This window comes from Lampetra planeri, chromosome 72 (genome assembly GCF_965212315.1).
Source record: "Lampetra planeri chromosome 72, kcLamPlan1.2.h2, whole genome shotgun sequence".
Taxonomy (NCBI): domain Eukaryota; kingdom Metazoa; phylum Chordata; class Hyperoartia; order Petromyzontiformes; family Petromyzontidae; genus Lampetra; species Lampetra planeri.
The window spans coordinates 2,726,825-2,745,084 of record NC_136177.1 but is presented as its reverse complement, the minus strand read 5'-3'; the positions used below and the strand labels follow the sequence as shown (position 1 = coordinate 2,745,084).

The 18,260-nt window shown below is 48.5% G+C and overlaps 2 protein-coding genes across 11 annotated transcripts in view; one reads left to right on the top strand and one right to left on the bottom strand.

The window, feature by feature from the left end:
• Positions 1-352: 352 nt before the first annotated feature.
• Positions 353-16,177, bottom strand: LOC144737698 (uncharacterized). Of its 8 annotated transcripts, none has more exons than XM_078620542.1 (6): positions 15,342-16,167; positions 13,769-13,893; positions 8,741-8,864; positions 6,494-6,559; positions 4,998-5,144; positions 353-1,985 (listed from the first exon to the last, which is right to left on the bottom strand). In XM_078620542.1, exons 2-6 carry the CDS (start codon positions 13,859-13,861, stop codon positions 739-741), a joined length of 1,677 nt encoding a protein of 558 aa, XP_078476668.1. In that variant the 5' UTR covers positions 13,862-13,893; positions 15,342-16,167; the 3' UTR covers positions 353-738. The 8 variants fall into 8 exon arrangements, with proteins under 8 accessions (XP_078476668.1, XP_078476669.1, XP_078476670.1 ...); XM_078620543.1 differs by having other exon boundaries at positions 353-1,976; XM_078620544.1 differs by having other exon boundaries at positions 5,010-5,144; positions 15,342-16,155.
• The window catches only part of LOC144737697 (uncharacterized), a 15,100-nt gene continuing 12,371 nt past the window's right edge, over positions 15,532-18,260 (top strand). The window contains exon 1 of one of the 3 annotated variants that reach the window (XM_078620541.1): positions 15,532-16,455. Coding sequence is in view for 1 of the 3 variants with exons in the window: in XM_078620539.1 (XP_078476665.1) it covers positions 15,727-16,455 (729 nt within the window). In the remaining 2 variants the exon portion in view is untranslated. The remainder of the gene's footprint in view (positions 16,456-18,260) is intronic. The other 2 variants (XM_078620539.1, XM_078620540.1) reach the window with 2 other exon arrangements.

The following is an 18,260-nucleotide window of genomic DNA, read 5'->3' as shown; positions in this document are numbered from 1 at the left end:
CTCGCACAATAACTGCTCGGTCAGGTTGTCGTCCACTACATTGTTGGTGCAACAGCCTCTCCACTTTACTCCAGCAATCTCACACATCGCAGACTCCAGCCCAACGTAGAAACATAACACATTCCTGCGGAGGGAGCTGGTAGGAACGTTGGGTTGCTCGGTCAATGGCCAGGGTCAACGGCGGCGTGGTGTATTCCGCAAATATGGCCGACTGTGAGGGCGGGCACAAGCCGGACGGGAGTAGGTTAAACGTTGAGTTTTATAAGGGCATCACGGGGTGACCAGCCCCTCCCCACCCAGCCCCACCCCTCCCACCCCCCACCCAGCCCCTCCCCTCCCCACCCAGCCCCACCCCTCCCATTTTTTGATGCACGACGGACGGACACAATAATCCCCTGTGGGCTGGTGTAACCAGGAGGTTCCTACCAGTATCAGAGACCAGACTGCAAGCCCATTGCCTACAAATCCAGCAATGAGACTGATAGGCAGTGCAGAATGTGACAACGCTCCACCACGTTAATAATACATTTAGTTACAAAACATCTGCACATTCCAAGTTAAAAGGTAAAACACCTGCAGTGAGTCTCCTGCTGGAGAAACGTGGGGAAATGGGAGGATCAGGCATGGCGAGTGTCTCTGACAGCACGATGAGCCACGCGACGCGCAGGACGAGTAAGCACAGCAGGGGTGGACTGGGAGGCTTTATCTTCCGTCGAGTCTGTAAATCCCTTCCTGGGCTCACTTCACCGGAGTTTTCCCCTTCTGTGGTGCGTGGGTCCATTGGTGGATGAGCAGGTAACCCTTGCGCGTGAATGCTTTGCTGCAGACATGGCAGCTGTACGGCTTCTCCCCAGTGTGAATTGTCTGGTGCCTCTGCAGGTCGCCCTTCTGCACAAATGCCTTTTCGCACAGGGCGCACTTGTAAGGCTTCTCCCCCGTGTGCGTCCTCTGGTGGACCTGCAAGCATTCGGACTTCTTGAAGGCCTTGTCACACACCGTGCACACGTAGGGCTTCTCGCCCGTGTGGTTCCTCAGGTGGATCAGCAGGTACTTCTTCTGCGTGAACGCCATCTCGCACGTGGGGCACTTGTACGGCTTCTCGCCCGTGTGGGTCCTCACATGTCTCTGCAGGTCGCCCTTTTGGACGAACGCCTTCTCGCAGAATGTGCACCTGTAGGGTCTCTCGCCCGTGTGGGTCCTCCGGTGCCTCTGCAGGTCGCCCATCTGCACAAACGCCTTGTTGCACTGCGCGCACTTGTAGGGCTTCTCACCCGTGTGCGTCCTCCGGTGGATCTGGAGGTACTCGGACTTCTTGAAGGCCTTGTCGCACACCGCGCACACGTGGGGCTTCTCTGTCCGCCCGGAGTGGTTTCCCTCGTGAAACTGCAGGTACTTCTTCTGCGTGAACGCCTTCTCGCACAGGAGGCACTTGAACGGCTTCTCGCCGGTGTGCGTGCGCTGGTGCACGAGGAGGTGCTCCTTGCGGGCGAACTCCTTCTCGCACACCGTGCACACGTAGGGCTTCTCGCCGGTGTGCGTCCGCTGGTGAATGAGCAGACGCTCCTTCCTGGGGAACGCCTTCTCGCACACGCCGCACGCGTACGGCTTCGTGCCGCTGTGCGACCGCAGGTGCATGCGCAGGTGGCCCTTCTGCGTGAACGCCTTGCCGCACTCGGCGCAAGCGTATGGCTTCTCGCCTGTGTGCGTCCTCTGGTGCACGACCAGGTACTTCTTGCGCTTGAACGCCTTGTCGCAGATGGTGCAGCCGTGCAGCCTCTCCATGGCGCGGACGTCCGGCTGGTCCGGGAGGCCGGCGCCGGCGTTGTCGTCATCGCCGAGTCCCTCCGGGTGAGGGGCCACCACCGCCGTGCGCCGGTGCCACCTCTCGTGCTGGCGCAGCGATCTCTGGCGGCTAAACTCGCGGCCGCACACCAGGCAGGGGAAGTTGGCGCCGTCCATTCCGTCATCTCCGTCATCTCCGTCCTCTGTGGCGGCAAAAAAAAATGAGAGGGGCGTGTGGCTCTAGGGTGTTCGGCATCTGTCCGGTGCTCGATGAGCTGCATTGGCTTCTGGTTGCCGAATGAAGACGTTATTATAACTTGCTTGCCACAAATGAACCACAATACCTTGGGATCTTGTCAAGGAACATAAACCATTATCAGGCAAGCTCGGTCATCCTCGCAGCAGCGGCTTTTCGCTATCCATCGAACAAAGATGGTCAGTGCTATTGCGCGCTTTCGGATGTGCTGCTGCGGCCATCTGGAACACTCTTCCTCCCGTAATTAGGAGGTCACTGGAGCTATGCACTTTTAAATCATCATTTAGATTGACAAACACATTTTTTTAAAACTGCTTTTTGTGTTTAGTTTGTTGTTCTTCCCCTGCACCTCTAATTAGCACCGTTGGCTATGTACAATGCGAAAAAAGTTGAACATGCATGAACGAGGCACCGGATGCCCTAGTACAAGCAGTGGCCACTCCGTGGTTCGCAATCCACAGGGGGGATGATCACACGGGATTTTGTCATGGATCTCAGGACAAGTCAGAATGAACACTAACATAAGCGCACAATAATCTCCGTTACAGCCCATGGCAAATACAAATCTCCGACTTGAAAGTAACACATTAAACATATAATAACTTCGACCAATACATGGTGCTGGTACTTTGTCTAAACAGCCATGACTTGTTATTCGTGAGGCATATACATTCCGGAGATGTTTGTGAATAGCAAATGTTGCAGATGATACCCTAAATAAATACATAGATACGATATTTAATACATGAAAATTATCATAATAAAACATCACTTCATCTCATCACTTTAACGCATCACATTCTCATCACTTTATCTCTTTCTCTCTCTCTTGATGCAGTAATCGTGTCGAGTTACACTCGCGATTCGCGGACAGCTAAAATTGCGGATGGTGGGTTGGTGAATAACGAGCAGAACGCCACGGTACATCACAGGGTCAAATCCATCTGGGTGATTGTTGGGTTGGGAGTGTTCTGGGTGGATCGAGGAAGAAGCCAACTGAAATCCAAACCAGAATGGATCGCAGCAGTACTCTATAACTACCTTGATGAATGTAGTTTGAATAGTTACCCCGCCCCTGTGCCTGATCCAACATGGTTCTGAGAAATAAATGTACAAATACAGTAGATCACCGATTATAATCTGGAAGCTTCGGGGGGGGGAAGGGGGCAAAGGGGCATCGGATTATCAAAAACGGCAGAATCACTACTAAGCATTTTTAAAAATAGTTTATTTTTGCAGTCTTATATGAAATTATGTTTTTAGGTGTTGTTATATGTTTTTTTAGTCTTTCGAATTTGTTTACTATGTGAAATTGGCATAAACATACAAATAGACAAAAATGGATATCCTATTTTTAAAAGTTACTAAATTTACTGGACCGAACTTACCACTCCAATCTCGAAGACTCTGCATGTAGTGATGTATATACGTGCAGTATCTTGATCGTTTAAGTTGCTGTATACAGTGTATATCTACTGTACATATTTGATACTGAAATCAAGCATAGCTACTTTTTTGTCACGTACGGTGCCGATCGCTGGACTAGTTACAGCTTTTGGAGAGATTTTGCCGGTTTCACCGGATCAGCCTGGGACCGCCGGATGTTGGGAGCCGGATAATCGCGCATTGGATTATAATCAATGATCAACTGTAATGAACATACAAATTTTAACCAATTGTCCATTTTGTGGAGTATCCTAACTAGCTCGTAACTGCTAGCAAATAAAAACTAAATGTTGACTTAAAGCTTTCGTGACTGCAGGAATTCATATTCTTTGGGTGTTTGGGTAAAGCCACGTAGATAGGTTAAAAGAAAATAACAGAAAACTAAGACGTTTCCATTGCAACACAAGCGATCGAAACATCGTAGTTTTTTGTTATTTTCTTTGAACATATCTACGTGACTTCACCGTAAGACCCAAAGAAAATAAAAATGAATTCAACAGATACTCTGCATGCGTGACGTAATTTGTCTGTGCTCGCTGGTTACTCTTGGAAACCACATTGTTTTTACGATCACCAAGTTTAGAAAGGTATTTTATATCACCATTGGAACCTCATTTGTCAGTAGCAAAATATGATAATTGGTTTTTTACCCTTTTATCTGGCAACAAAACTGACACCTTTTTTACAAGGAGTCATGTTTTCATTAACCACAATACCTGCAGTCGGAATGCAAACAAAAAACATAACTCTGATAATGTATGCATTGTCCTTGAAATTGATTGGTCCACACCCGAGACAGCTTTCCTTAGAGCCTAGTCTCACATGGTGTTGGACCAGATGACGCCAAAAGGCGCACAACTCAAAGACAATGCACCATCAGAGTATGAGAGCTCGGGGTAAGCATTTACACCATTGCAACCTCATTTGCCAGTAGCAAAATATGATAATTGTTTTTTTACCCTTTTTATCTGGCAACAACAAAACTGTTGCCGACAAAACTGTTGCCAGATAAAAGGGTAAAAAACCAATTATCATATTTTGCTACTGGCAAATGAGGTTCATGACTCCTTGTAAAAAAGGTGTCAATTTTGTTGCCAGATAAAAAAACAATTATCGTATTTTATATCGTTCTAGGTTAGGATATGGATTTACATTTTATCGTAGTTATTTTATATCGGCAGATTCATACATCACTCTCACGTATAATATAACTTCACACGTTTTATAAATCACCTCCTCACGTACCGCCGGTTGAGAACCACTGCTTTAGAGCATACACGAGTAAACAACTATTTAAACTTTCTAAAGTTTATTTTACTTTGCCAGGTAAAGCCCACTGAGCTGTATAGCTTTTTTTCAAAAGAGACTTGGCTATCACAAATGATAGCTCAATGAAGTTGATTATCATCACGTGGAATTTACTCTAAACTCTATACGACTGCAGCTGGAGACACACGCACACACCAGCAGGCATCGCCAGGGTCGGGATCGAATCCACGACCTCCCGAGTCACCTGGCTCCTCACTATTATTGGAGTCGCCCTCCAGCTCCACCTCCACTTCCGCCCAGGAGCCGTCCCCGCGTGCGTCCTGTTCCTCCACAGGCCCTCCGTCACCGTCAGCAGCATCGCGCTCCTCCTCCTCCACTTCTTCCTCATCATCTGGGTCGGTCCATGGAGGGGAGTGCAGCAAGGTTAGAACGGGGCGCCAAGAAGCAAGATCAGGCAGGCAGGTAGGTTGTCAAATTGGTAGATTTATGGGTTATTTTGGCTATCCTGTAGGTATAAAATAATATGCGGAATAATATCTGAGACCTTTTTGGCAGCATCCAAAATGATTGCCTTTGTACAAAGGATAGGTTTTACCCTTTCTGGCAATAAAACAGGAGGCGTTAAGCTGTTCAAACAGCAAATAGATACCTTTTGCAAGGAATTAAGTCTGCATTGACTTCATGTATTCATGGTGAACATGCAAGCAAACATGCTCTGAAAATATATGCAGTTCTTGAAACTGATTGGCCTACACCAGAGACAGCCTTCTTCCATGCGATCAAGGAGAGAGACACAGCAAACTCCAAGTACACAGCAGGCATCAGGGTCGGCACCGAACCCACAACCTCTTGTATAGGATCGGGACCAAACCGACGACCTCCTGTATATCAGGAAGCGTGCGAAGCAGTCGATGATCCATGGATTAAACAAATCACTGGAGAAGTCAGAGTAGAGCAGCAAGAGCAGTCTGTGCTGAACGCTGTCGCAAGATGTCACACGTTTGGCACCAAGGCTCCTTCACTGCCTTTGTGCGATGAACGAATGAGTAGGTGAGATAACATCTCACCACCAAATAATGCGCTGAGTAGTCGCTTGCTTTAAATTCCCGTCAGGTGTTGAGTATTCACTCTATGGAGTAGACTCTCAATTATCCGGATAATTAAAAACCGCAGTTAATCCAAAAAATATAATTTTCCGCGGTTCTCTATACCATAAACCATTAATATAAGTATACATTATGTTTAAGCTTCTCACGAAATAAATGATTGGATAAATCACTCAAAACAAAGCACAACTGAGATTTCGATTGTTACACTTTAGATTTAGAACGAATACTAATGATCGACCGATCGATGCACATGTTCAGTAAGACTCAGCCCACTAAGTGGAGACCAAAGCCATGCCAAACAACATCAATACAACTCTAACCACAGTTGTAAAGATGTGCAATTACTGTACTGTAGAGGCGATCACCACATGGATTTCGGATTAACCGGAACGCATATTTGGTCGGTTTAAGCACGTGACTTGTAATAAACATTTACAAGAATAACAATGTAGAACTGTTGTTAGAGTATTAATTTGAGCTAAAGGGAAAATCCACGAGTTATTAATTTACGTTAAAATCTCAGGTGCGCGGTTAATCCGCAAATCAGATGAACCACATGCGGATAATCGAGTCTACAGTAATTGAATTTGGCTGCTGTGAAGGCTGTGGACGGGTAGATCTCGGTCCCCACCTGAGGCTTCGCTCTTCACTTTGACTCCCAGCCACGCTGCATCGCCCGAGCTCTCCACACAGCCGTCTGTGGCGACCACACACACACACGGACTGTAGGGGCAAGTGCTGTTCGCTAGCTGCACCGATGAAGCTCGGCACGGCACATGAGGGGATGGGTGGCCAACACCACGACCGCCCACCATTGTCTCCCTAGTGGCGATGTTTACACACCGTGCCGGGTACTCATTTGAAGCCTAGTCGAGGCCCAGGACCGGTTCAGATAATCGTCACTGATGTTGGCCGTGAGCGGGAATCGAACTCGGGTCGCTGGGTTTGTAGCGCAGCGCGTTAACCACTACACGACTGCTTCCCACCACCATCAAGAGTCATACCACAGTCGTTATGTGTACAACAGGAACATGATCACCTCCATCACCATCAACAATCTTATTGAAACACATCACCGTATCACTCACCATCATCACCTTGTATCAATGAGAATCAACAACCAGCATCGCCATCACCATAACCTACATTACCATCACCACCATCACCATTACAAGTGTAGTGACATCGAGGATCTCACGGTGTAATGCCGGCTATAGAGAGGCACGGCGTGCGATGTATTGACATCGCGGGCACCACGTATACGTGGGTGCAGTACCGGCCCTAGAGGGGCTCGGTGAGCACTGACTGGGAATGCTGGGTGGCATCACGCTCTGCGTGCAGTGCCGACCCCTACAGGTTAAGGTGTGAGAGTGCCGGCCATGGGAATGGGGTTACTAAGGGCCGTGGCACTCTGGTTGACCCCGCAGGACACGTGACCGGTAAAGTCAACACAGGGGCCCCCAGGTGGGGGCTAGGGGTGGTCACGTGTCAGGGCCGAGATCCTGCTCGAGGGTTCTAGAAGGTGGTCGTGGCTCAGGGCGGAGCCAGCCCCCCCACGGAGGATAGAAGCCGGGTCCCCGAGAGGGACCGGCTGCTGTGGTCATCCTGAAGAATCTACGTTTTCTACGTCCGAGAAGAGTCACCAACACGTGGACCTGGACCCAAGCTGTTGTAGCCACTCCCAGTGTGATTAGTGTAGTTAGCCTGGTGGTCCACCACCATATCTGGTAAAGGGGCAGTTACCCCTTTGTGTTGGTATCAATAAATGTGTTACCTCCAAAGAGTACGTCTGCGACTCAGTTGAACTCACTACACAAGCACCACCATCACTATAATCACAACCACCACCGTTACCACCAAAGACAAAAATCCCCCGTATAGCCTTTTACAGACTGTTGGGGGCAAGTGCTGTCAGCAAGCTGCACCTATGAAGGTTGGCACGAGGCACGAGGGGGTGGGTGGCCAGAACTAATGGAGCCACGGTGGCAAGATGTTAACTACCTCGCCTGGTATACAGGAGGTCGTGGGTTCTATCCCGACGCTGACGCCTGTATATGGTGGTGGTGATGGGGGTGGTGGTGGAAGAGGTGGTGGTGATGATGTTTGACACTGCACCAGGTAGTCATTGAAGCCGAGTCGACTTAGGGGAGACCTGGGACCGGTCCGCGTATTTGTCACCGATATTGGTCGTAAGAGGGGAATCCAACTCGGGCTGCCGAAATCGTCACGCGGTGTGCTAACCACTGCGCCACCGCTCCGCACAGATCCATACACGAGCACGCGGCACGATAAGCCGAGGTAAGTAGGGTGAGGGCATTGAGTGTGGTGAGTGTGGTGAGTAAATGGGGTGCGTGAGCATGGTATAGTGAGTAGGGTGAGTGTGCCGAGTGGTGAGTGAGCGGGATGCGTGAGTGTCATGAGCAAATGAGGTGAGTGAGGTGAGTGAGTGGGGTGCATTAACATGGTATCGTGAGCAGAGTGAATGTGGTGAGTGTCCCGAACAGGGTGAATGAGCGTGGTGAGTGTGCTGAGCGTGGTGAGTGTGCTGAGCGTGGTGAGTGAGTGATGCACAGTATTTGGCTATAGCGTACACAAACGCTGGGTACGAGGTAAACAATCGTAATAAGTGACATTATCAGTGAGCATGGTGCAAAAGTGTGATGAGTGTGGTGAGGGAGTGTGGTGTGTAAATGGGGTGAATGGGGTGAGTGGGGTCAGTGTGGTGAGTGAGCATGGTGAGTGAGTGTGGTGAGTAGGGGGTGAGTGGGGTCAGTGTGGTGAGTAAGTGTGGTGAGTGAGCATGGTGAGTGAGCATGGTGAGTGAGTAAAGTGAGTGTGGTGAGTAGGCGGTGAGTGCAGGGGGAGGAGGGGCCCTCACCCTCCAGCTTCACCGCCGCCTGCGCCCATGGCGTCTGCTCCTCCTGCTTCACGAACGCCACCTCAAGCGCAGCAGCAGCAGCTGGAGGAACCCAGGGGCACACTGGGTCCATCTCCATGGAGACCTGAACAGAGACAGCCGCTACACCAGAGACACCTGGACACAGAAACAGCCTCTACACCACAGAGACACCTGGACACAGAGACAGCCTCTACACCACAGAGACACCTGGACACAGAGACAGCTTCTACACCACAGAGACACCTGGACCCAGAGACAGCCTCTACACCACAGAGACACCTGGACACAGAGACAGCCTCTACACCACAGAGACACCTGGACACAGAGACAGCCTCTACACATGGAGACCTTGACTCCACTCGTTGTTAACGTCGCTCCATTGCCCTTCATTGTTGTTGGAGGGCGACTGCCTCCAACTGCCCAGTAGCATCCTTCACGAGCCTCTTCCACAGAGGTCGATCTTGACACCGCTGGTACCGGTCATCGGCAAGTCCACTCAGCTCTACATCCTTCTGTACCACATCAGTCCATCTCGTATCAAGCCCATGCTGCACCCGTTTAGCTCCCTCTATCCGGCCAAACAGAAGCTGCTTGAGCATGCGGTGGCTGGGCATGCATGCGGGCTACATCAGAAATTGTGTTGATACTGCAGGAGAGCTATGAAGCTCTTTTTCACAAATGTCCAGTAGGGGCGGGTCATAACGTTACAACAACAAACAATACAAAAACATGATAGGAGTGCTAAGTATAGGAAAGGTAAAAAAATAACTTTAAAAAAGGTACAAATAAAACTAAACGATGTTTAATCTCACCAGGTAAAGCCCACTGACCTATGTTAGAAGTGACCTGGCCACAAATGATAACTCAAAGAAGTAGTTTATCACGTTGAAATTTATAGTAGCAAAATAATCTAAATAATAACATGACCCAGCCAAGGCAGCCTCGCCTGCCGGAGCTCAGCGATGGGACTATGTCCTGATGTCTCAAGGAACTTTGAGCTCCTCACATTGTAATCCAGTCTGGTCAAACCCAGGATGGATCGTAGGCAGGCAGGCCAGCCTGAATGTTTCAAACCGGCGCAGATGTTCCTTTGAAGAGCTGCATGTTTCGCAAGCATTAGAGGACATGACTGGCCGAAAATACCCGCACATCATATGGAGCAACAGGCCAGGTAGCTTCCATACAGCAGCATTACACAACTGATGAGAAGACCATGCCGGTCGATTGATTTGGAGCGAGACCTCCGCTGCCAAACCAGAGCTGGTCATAAGCCACACTGGCCAGGTATAGAAACCCATCCACTCTCTCCAAAACTGCCCCATCGCTCATGGGCAATGCAGGGGGTGAATGGTTTGATGACCCAAAATACACAGGCAGGTGCTTTGTTTTGGTGGGGATAATGGTATTCACAGTATTACCTCGATATGCGAATATTCGATGAACGAAGTTTTAATATGCAGATTAACCATGCACATGAGATTTTGACATAAATTAACAACACTTGGATTTTCCCTTAAGCCCTAATTAATCATCTAAACACAGTAATACAATTTAACACGTAGGCTTTCGTGACCAATATCATCCATAAGAGGTCTTTAGGGTTAGATCGCGTAAATATTTTATGTGTCGTTAAAACCCGCCACCACCCGACACAACCAATTAAGTAAGGTTTGTCACGTAAACAGAACATGCCAATACACACAATGGACAGGAAGGACAAGATCAAAGGGCTCGCATAATGCGCATGCATAATTTACATTGACGCATCAATTCCCCCCCCCTCCACACTTTGCGCAAGAGCGCAGAAGCGTGGTCAAGACATCTACGCCTCTATATAAGGAACGAAACAGGTGGACTTCTCCACAAATCTGGCTGTCGCCTGATGAAGCTAGTTGTAATTACTGGCGAAACATCGTACTCAGATTGTAAATGTTGTGGCTTGGCTTTCCAACACACCGGTGTGCTGTACTCGTGACGAATTGGCCACGTTCTGTTGACGTGACAACCCTTGCTAGACGGCTGTGTTGGGTGGTGGCGGGTTTTAACGACACATTTATATATTTACGCGATCTAACCTAAAATACCTCTGTTATGGCCAGTAATACAACATTGTTATTCTTGGAAATGTTTACTACAAGTCATGTGCTTAAACCGAACAAATATGTTTCTCCGGTCAATCCAAAATCCACGTGAGCGCCTCCATAGTACATAATATCTTTACAACAATGGGTAGTGGAGTTTGATTGATGTTGATTGGCGGGACTCTGCTATCATCCACTGCGTGGGCCGAGTCTTCTGCTGAGCTGGTCGATCGTTAGTATTCGTTATATATCGAAATGTTTCCTCCTTTGTTCATTACCAGACTACATTTTCCACGGCAAATTGATATATTTGGATTATCCACGATTTTTAACTACCCGAGACCATCCTCCCTGTCATTCGCGGGGATAATTCCCCTGTATAGCTATGGATGTGTAGAGGAAGTTCGGGACATCCTCACACACAAACACCACACAACCACGGGTTAAGGGTCACGGGAGCACTGCCATGCACGACGCGCAATCCGAGTGGAGGACACTCTGATCAGATTGGTGCGAGAAGGAATATAACAAAGGGCGGGAAAACCCCGAGAAGGGGATTGGTAGAAAAGGGGGGAGATGGACTATTTAAGGGAAAAGAGTGGGAGGGTTCGAAGTTGGTTTTGGATGGGAAAGTGTGGTGTGACGTTGCCTTGAAAATAAAGATCCTTAACCAGCTCAAGTCTCCTCTTCAGATGTATTCCCCATTATATCCATGGTAAAAACAAATAGAATACATTGAAATTAGTTCATACATGTTACAATGCCCCCATCTACAGTAACTACACGAATAAGAATACAATTATGAGATGCGGCTCCTTGGAGCGTTCGTTTACATTCATCTCGGCCAATCAGCGTTCAGCAAGGCACCGCGTCACAGGGCTGTGGAATTTGCTGGGCAATGCAACCTAACGGCTGCACCCAACGTTTTGCTGGTGAGTGTGAATATCTTTTACCCAAGGCAGTAATTATAATATACTAGCTGTACTACCCGGTTTCGCCTGGGACTTGGATCCACCACGCGCGGCGGCCTTTGTCTCCCCAGTGGCGATGTTCACACACCACAGCAGTTACTCGTTTAAGGCTGAGTCGACCTAGGGGACGCCCGGGAGCGGTTGAAATAATCGTCACCGGTGGTGGTCGTGAGCGGGAATCGAACTCGGGTCGCCGGGTTCGTAGCGCAGCGCGTTAACCACTACACTACAATGCGTTACGCTTCCACATGCGCGGGTCACATGGCAGATTTGACGGCACAGCTCACTTGCCGTGCAAAAAAATATATGCATTATTGAGCTCCCCCCCCCCCCCCACAAAAAAAAGTGTATTTTTATAATTTTTGCATGGTGTACAGTCTGGAAAGTACCCACATGGCAAATTTCAAGTTTGTTGCATGTAGGTAAGTACGCTAAACATTTTGAACAGACACACATAATCACAACTTTGCCTTTTATATATATGGAGATATTGGGCAGGACACATGCCCCCCAATATTCAAATATGCTCAAAATGTCCCCCCCAAAATATTGCTATAAAATAGATTTCTGTTTATATGATTGTGGTTATGGTTGTACTTTATGAATCCCTAATCTCTGTCATTGCATACAATGAAACAAGAAATGGTAAAAAAAGGTAAAAACAGAGCAATGTAATACAATACACTATTAGACATTATTGTAAAACATAAATAAAAAGTGCATTCTATGTGTTAGTGAATTTATTAATATTTTAGCCAGGAAATTATTTTTCAAATTTAGATTTGTTTTCAAGATTTGGTCCCCCCCAATGTTCACTCCATGGCTACGGCCTTGCTTTTACCACGTTTATCTTTTTCGATTTTCAATCTTATATAAATGGTCTTGTGTTTACAATATGATTGGTAAGTTACGAAGTGTCTACATCTGTATAACATCAGTTACTCGTGGCAAGTTTCCACATAGGTCTCGGCAAGGTAAGGTAATTTACCTTTTTTACCGGGTAAAAGGTTAAAGGTAAAGGGTAAAGATGTCCACATGCCAAGGGGTAAGGTAAATGGTAGGTAAAGGTAGCTCGGAAGAATTACCCGGTAGGGTAAAGGTAGCGCGAAGTATTACCCCGTAAATACGGTACCTAGTTTACCACTAAAAGCTCCGTGACGCAATCCGTGGCCTCCATTTAATAAGTAATATAAAAAAAACTTTCTTAAAAACACGCTTTTATTAAATGTACTAGTCATGGCAGAACTCAATGACTCCAGGAAGTGGCCCCGAAGCTTGCTATAGCGTAAGGGACCGTGGTGATTTACAGCCAACGTCAGTTGACCGTGGACAATTAGACCCAAGCCGAAACATAACATATACAAAAAGGATATTATGATAGAATATAGTGTTGTCATCAGTATGACATAAGTATACCAAGTTTGCAGTCGATACCACATTAGGAAATGGGTAAAAAAAAGTGTTACAACATTTGAGGATACAACGATGACAACAACGACAACAATGACAACGACGACAACAACAACGACAATGACAACAACGACAACAACAACGACAATGACAACAACAACAAGCGTGTAAAATTTGAATCATCGAGAGTATTCTATATGAATAAAGCGCTCTACCTTATAGCATTTACCGTTATAAACCTTGTTCATGTGTAGTTCCCTAGTAATTACCCTGTAATCGGGTAATTTATATGGGGTAAGGGTAAAAGGTAGGCTCGTTGCTTTTTACCTTTTACCTTGTACCTTACCTTCTAAAGGGTAAAAGGTAGGGTAGAGTGATTGTATTGTGGTAAGGTAAAAGGTAGGATAAAAGGTAGGCTCGTTGCTTTTTACCTTTTACCTTACCTGCTAAAGGGTAAAAGGTATGGTAGAGTGATTGTATTGTGGTAAGGTAAAAGGTAGGGTAAAAATAGGCTCGTTGTTTTTACCTTTTAACTTTTACCTTACCTTGCCGAGGCCTATCCACATACAAACGAAGCTCCAGGATCCGCTTCGTATATCGAGGTATTTTCTAGAGCCACCACCACCACTATTAACCATCCTAGGGGCCGTCCATAAATAACGTCACGCACCTAGAGGGAGCGGGGGGGGGTCAGACATTTGTGACGATGTGTGACGAGGGGGGGGAGGGGGTGAGAAATGTGACGTCACATCAAAATGCGCAACTTTAAATAAGTGTAGACAACACGTTCTACTTATCTTCTTGGTTCTTTCGGTAAAGTCACGTAGAATGGAAATAATAAAATAATAAAAATAAAACATAATAAAATAATTTCACAAGTAGTACTAATCGCATATCTGCATTTCCCATAAATATGCTAAAATTCATTTTGATATGCAAATTATTTTGTCAAGGCGCTCTTCCCCCTTCATCCCAGCTTAAATAGACTCTCCAAGCCTGGGGTGTCATTCAGACGCTGTCTTCTCGACAGACCTGTTCTTCGCCTGAGGACGGCTGCTTGCGTTGTGGCCGAAACGTCGTGAGAATGATTTAATGTTTTATTTTTATTATTTTATTATTTCCCTTCCACATGATGACTTTACCGAAAGAACCAAGAAGATGAACCCCTGCAGTCACGAAAGCTTTAAATCGAAACGTTCTACTTAATTAAATATACTTTTTAATAAATGTTTTCTCCTACAACATCAGAGTGCAGCGCCACATTAAATACGCACTACAATGACAATAGTTTAAAGCGATTTTAAGCATGTTTTTTTGGGGGGGGGGGGGCAGAGCTTTGTGACGTCATATTTGAGGGGGGGGGGTCACACTTTTTGTGACGTCGTGTGACGAAGGGGGGGGGGGTCAAAAATCGTCAAAAATCGCGTGACGTCATTTATGGACGGCCCCATACTCCAGTCGTGTGTAACAGGAGCATGATCACCTCCATCATCAGCATCGTTATCAATAATCTTATCTAAAGACATCACTTGAGCACTCACCATCATCACAATTTACCAATATGAACATCAACAACCAACATCACCATCACTGATCACCACCAAGACACAGCTTCCCCAGGTAGCCTGTAACAGACTGTAGGGGCAAGTGCTGTTAGCGAACTGCACCATGTGGCCAGCACCTTTGTCTCCCTGACTCCACATCGCTACACCAGGTACCCATTTGAGGCTGAGTCGACCTCGGGGATGCCCAGGACCGGTTCAGATGATCGATATCATCGCTTGTTGGTGGCCGTGAGTGGGAATCGAACTCGGGTGGAACGGATTCGTAAGGCTCCCCATATCACCATCGTTACCATCATCACCACCGTTACCATCACCATCGTTACCATCATCACCACCGTTACCATCATCACCATCGTTACCATCACCATCGTTACCATCACCACCGTTACCATCGTTACCATCACCATAGTTACCATCATCGTTACCATCATCACCATCGTCACCACTGTTACCATCACCACCGTTACCATCATCAACCCCCCTTACTATCATCACCACCATCACCATCGTTACCAACATCACCAACATCACCACCGTCACCGACACTACTCACAGTGAGCGCGGCTCCGTGATGAGAGGAGCTCCCTGGGAGGGAACTGTGAGGGAGTGGTGAGGGAGGTGAGGAAGTGGTGAGGGAGAGGTGAGGAGGGGAAGAGATGACGGAGGTGGTGAGGAGGTGAGTTGAGGGGAGAGGTGAGGAGGAGGTGTTGAGTGAGGGCCGTAGCCACGACCCTGACACTGGATCGATTCGCCACCTGTCAACATCGATTGGCGATTCCGATTTCGCCATTTGGTTAAGCGAGGAATCGAATCGCTGTCCGCGTCAAAAGTCACCGACATCGCTCGACGTGAGTCGATTCCTTAGGTCGCACGATTCCCGCTCACGACGCCAGGGCGACGAAATCTATCGGAATCGAATACCTGGATCGGTTGGGGCGATGAATCGCTCAACCGATACTCGTCCCCTGTTACCTCTCGCCCGTTACCCACTGGTCTCGCGAGATTCCTCGTCGTTACCCACTGCTCTCGCGAGACTCCTCGTTACCCACTGGTCTCGCGAGATTCCTCGTCGTTACCCACTGATCTCGCGAAATTCCTCATTACCCACTGCTCTCGCGAGACTCCCCGCCCGTTACCCACTGCTCTCGCGAGATTCCCCATCGTTACCCACTGCTCTCGCGAGACTCCTCGTCGTTACCCACTGCTCTCGCGAGATTCCTCGTCGTTACCCACTGCTCTCGCGAGATTCCTCGTCGTTACCCACTGCTCTCGCGAGATTCCTCGTCGTTACCCACTGCTCTCTCGAGACTCCCCGCCCGTTACCCACTGCTCTCGCGAGATTCGTCGTCGTTACCCACTGCTCTCGCGAGATTCCTCGTCATTACCCACTGCTCTCGCGAGATTCCTTGTCGTTATCCACTGCTTTCGCGAGACTCCCCGCCCGTTACCCACTGATCTCGCGAGATTCCTCGTTACCCACTGCTCTCGCGAGACTCCCCGCCCGTTACCCACTGCTCTCGCGAGATTCCTCGTTACCCACTGTTCTCGCGAGACTCCCCGCCCGTTACCCACTGCTCTCGCGAGACTCCCCGCCCGTTACCCACTGCTCTCGCGAGATTCCTCGTCGTTACCCACTGCTCTCGCGAGAAGTCAGCGCAAGGAGCGAGGTGAGTGCTGAGTCAGTCAGCGCAAGACGCGAGGTCGACTAAGCCTCAAATGAGTACCTGGTGCGGTGTGTAGTAAACCTCGCCACGAGGGAGACAAAGGCGGTCGGGCGTGGTGCTGGCTACCCACCCCGTCGTGTGCCGTGCCGGCCTTCATAGGTGCTGCTCGCTTACAGCACTTTGCCCAACAGTTTGTTAAGGCTACATGGGGGATCTTTGTTTTCTTTGGTGTTCATGATGGTGGTGGTGGTGATAGTGATGATTTGGTGATAATGGTGGTGATTATGATGATGGTGATGATGGTGGTGGTGATAATGGTGGTGAGGGTAGAGGAGCGACGCTCACAACAATGAGCGGAGTGCCGGGCGGCTAAAATACAGCGAGTTGGCAAAGTTGGCACAGTGGAAGGGGGGGCACTGGTGGTAACTACCATCATCTCAGCCAACGCATGGCACCTGGGTCTGTCCCGAGACCTCCTGTCAGCGAGCCTTCAACACTCCACGTGGCCTCAAAGTGCACCTGGCCTGGCACAGGCGCCGTGAGACGTCACTTGGCGAATGGTGGGTATTGGTGGTGGTGGTGATGATGTTGGCCTGGTCTCAGCTGACGATAGTTGCAAGCAAGAGTTTCAACATCGCTTGCAGCTGGGGTTCGCATCATACCCGCCTCCTCCTTCTGATGCTGAGGGTAAATAGGTGAGGTATCAGGACTGTGGCTCATGCAGCTGCAACGGCTGCATTGGGTATGCAGTCCAGACCAAGGGTGGCACAGTCGGGTTTTTTAGAATCGGGTTTAATTGTCTTTATATGAAACCCGATCATCTGAGATTGGGAGAAATCCGGTTTATTTGGTTCTAATTGCAGAACCGCACTTTGCCAACTTCTCAACGATGGGCTTCATCCATTCCAAGCTAAGGAACTCACTGGCGCCCACGATTGTGGAGAAGCTCGTGTTCATCAAGACCAACCTGCCCGCCGCATTCTACGACTACCCCGTGCCCGACGGCCCCGAGTACGATAGCAGCAACGACGAGGAAGCAGCCTAAGCCTTGGATCAGAGTTTCGTATTCATTAAACCAGGTTTTAATTCCCCGAAATCGGGTTTAATTGTATTAAAGAAAAAACCCGATGCCTGCCGCTGGAAAAATCGGGTTTTTTCCACCCATGGTCCAGACCTCCTCAGAGACGCTGGCTGAAGGAGGAGGTGTTCCGGCTGGTAGAGAAAAAACGACAGGCCCACTCCTGTCTACAACATCCAACATCGGAGAATGAGGAGGCTTACCGCAGCCTTCGCTCAGAGATTCGGAGGGCCGTGCGGAGCTGCAAGGATGAGTGGTGGGCGCAGGTTGTTCAAGAGATGAAATCTGCCTCAGTAGCCCACAATTACAAATCACTATTTAATTCCATCAAAAAATAACCTGCAGCACCTCACCTATCAACATGCTTAAGGGAAAGGACGTTAATCTGACCTCCGACCCCCAGGAATAGATCTGCAGGTTTGAAAATTATTTTTGTGAGGTCTTGAGGGAGGGGAATTCCCTCAGCCCAGACAACATCATGGGGCAAGGTTTGGACGACTCTGCTAAAGCTGCCGAGCCTCAAATATTGGCAGAAGTAGCCACCTCTTCTGAATGGTTGGCTGAGGTGCCATCTGTGGAGTAAGTGCGAGGGGCAATCCGAAGTCTGAGACCAGGAAAAGTGCCTGGCAGAGACGATTTCCCAAGCTAAATGCTGAGGGAGGATGGCATCTGTGTGCAGACTGCCCTACATGAAATCATCACAACTGTCTGGACGACATGATAGGTTCCG

Coding starts and splice junctions, on each gene's coding strand:
- LOC144737698 (XM_078620542.1), bottom strand. CDS start 13,861: ATGGTTAATAGTGGTGGTGGTGGCTCTAGAAAATACCTCGATATACGA. Junction 8,865..13,768: donor TGTGGATAGGCCTCGGCAAG/GTAAGGTAAAAG, acceptor GTCTCTGTTCAG/GTCTCCATGGAGATGGACCC. Junction 5,145..6,493: donor AGTGAAGAGCGAAGCCTCAG/GTGGGGACCGAG, acceptor GGACCGACCCAG/ATGATGAGGAAGAAGTGGAG.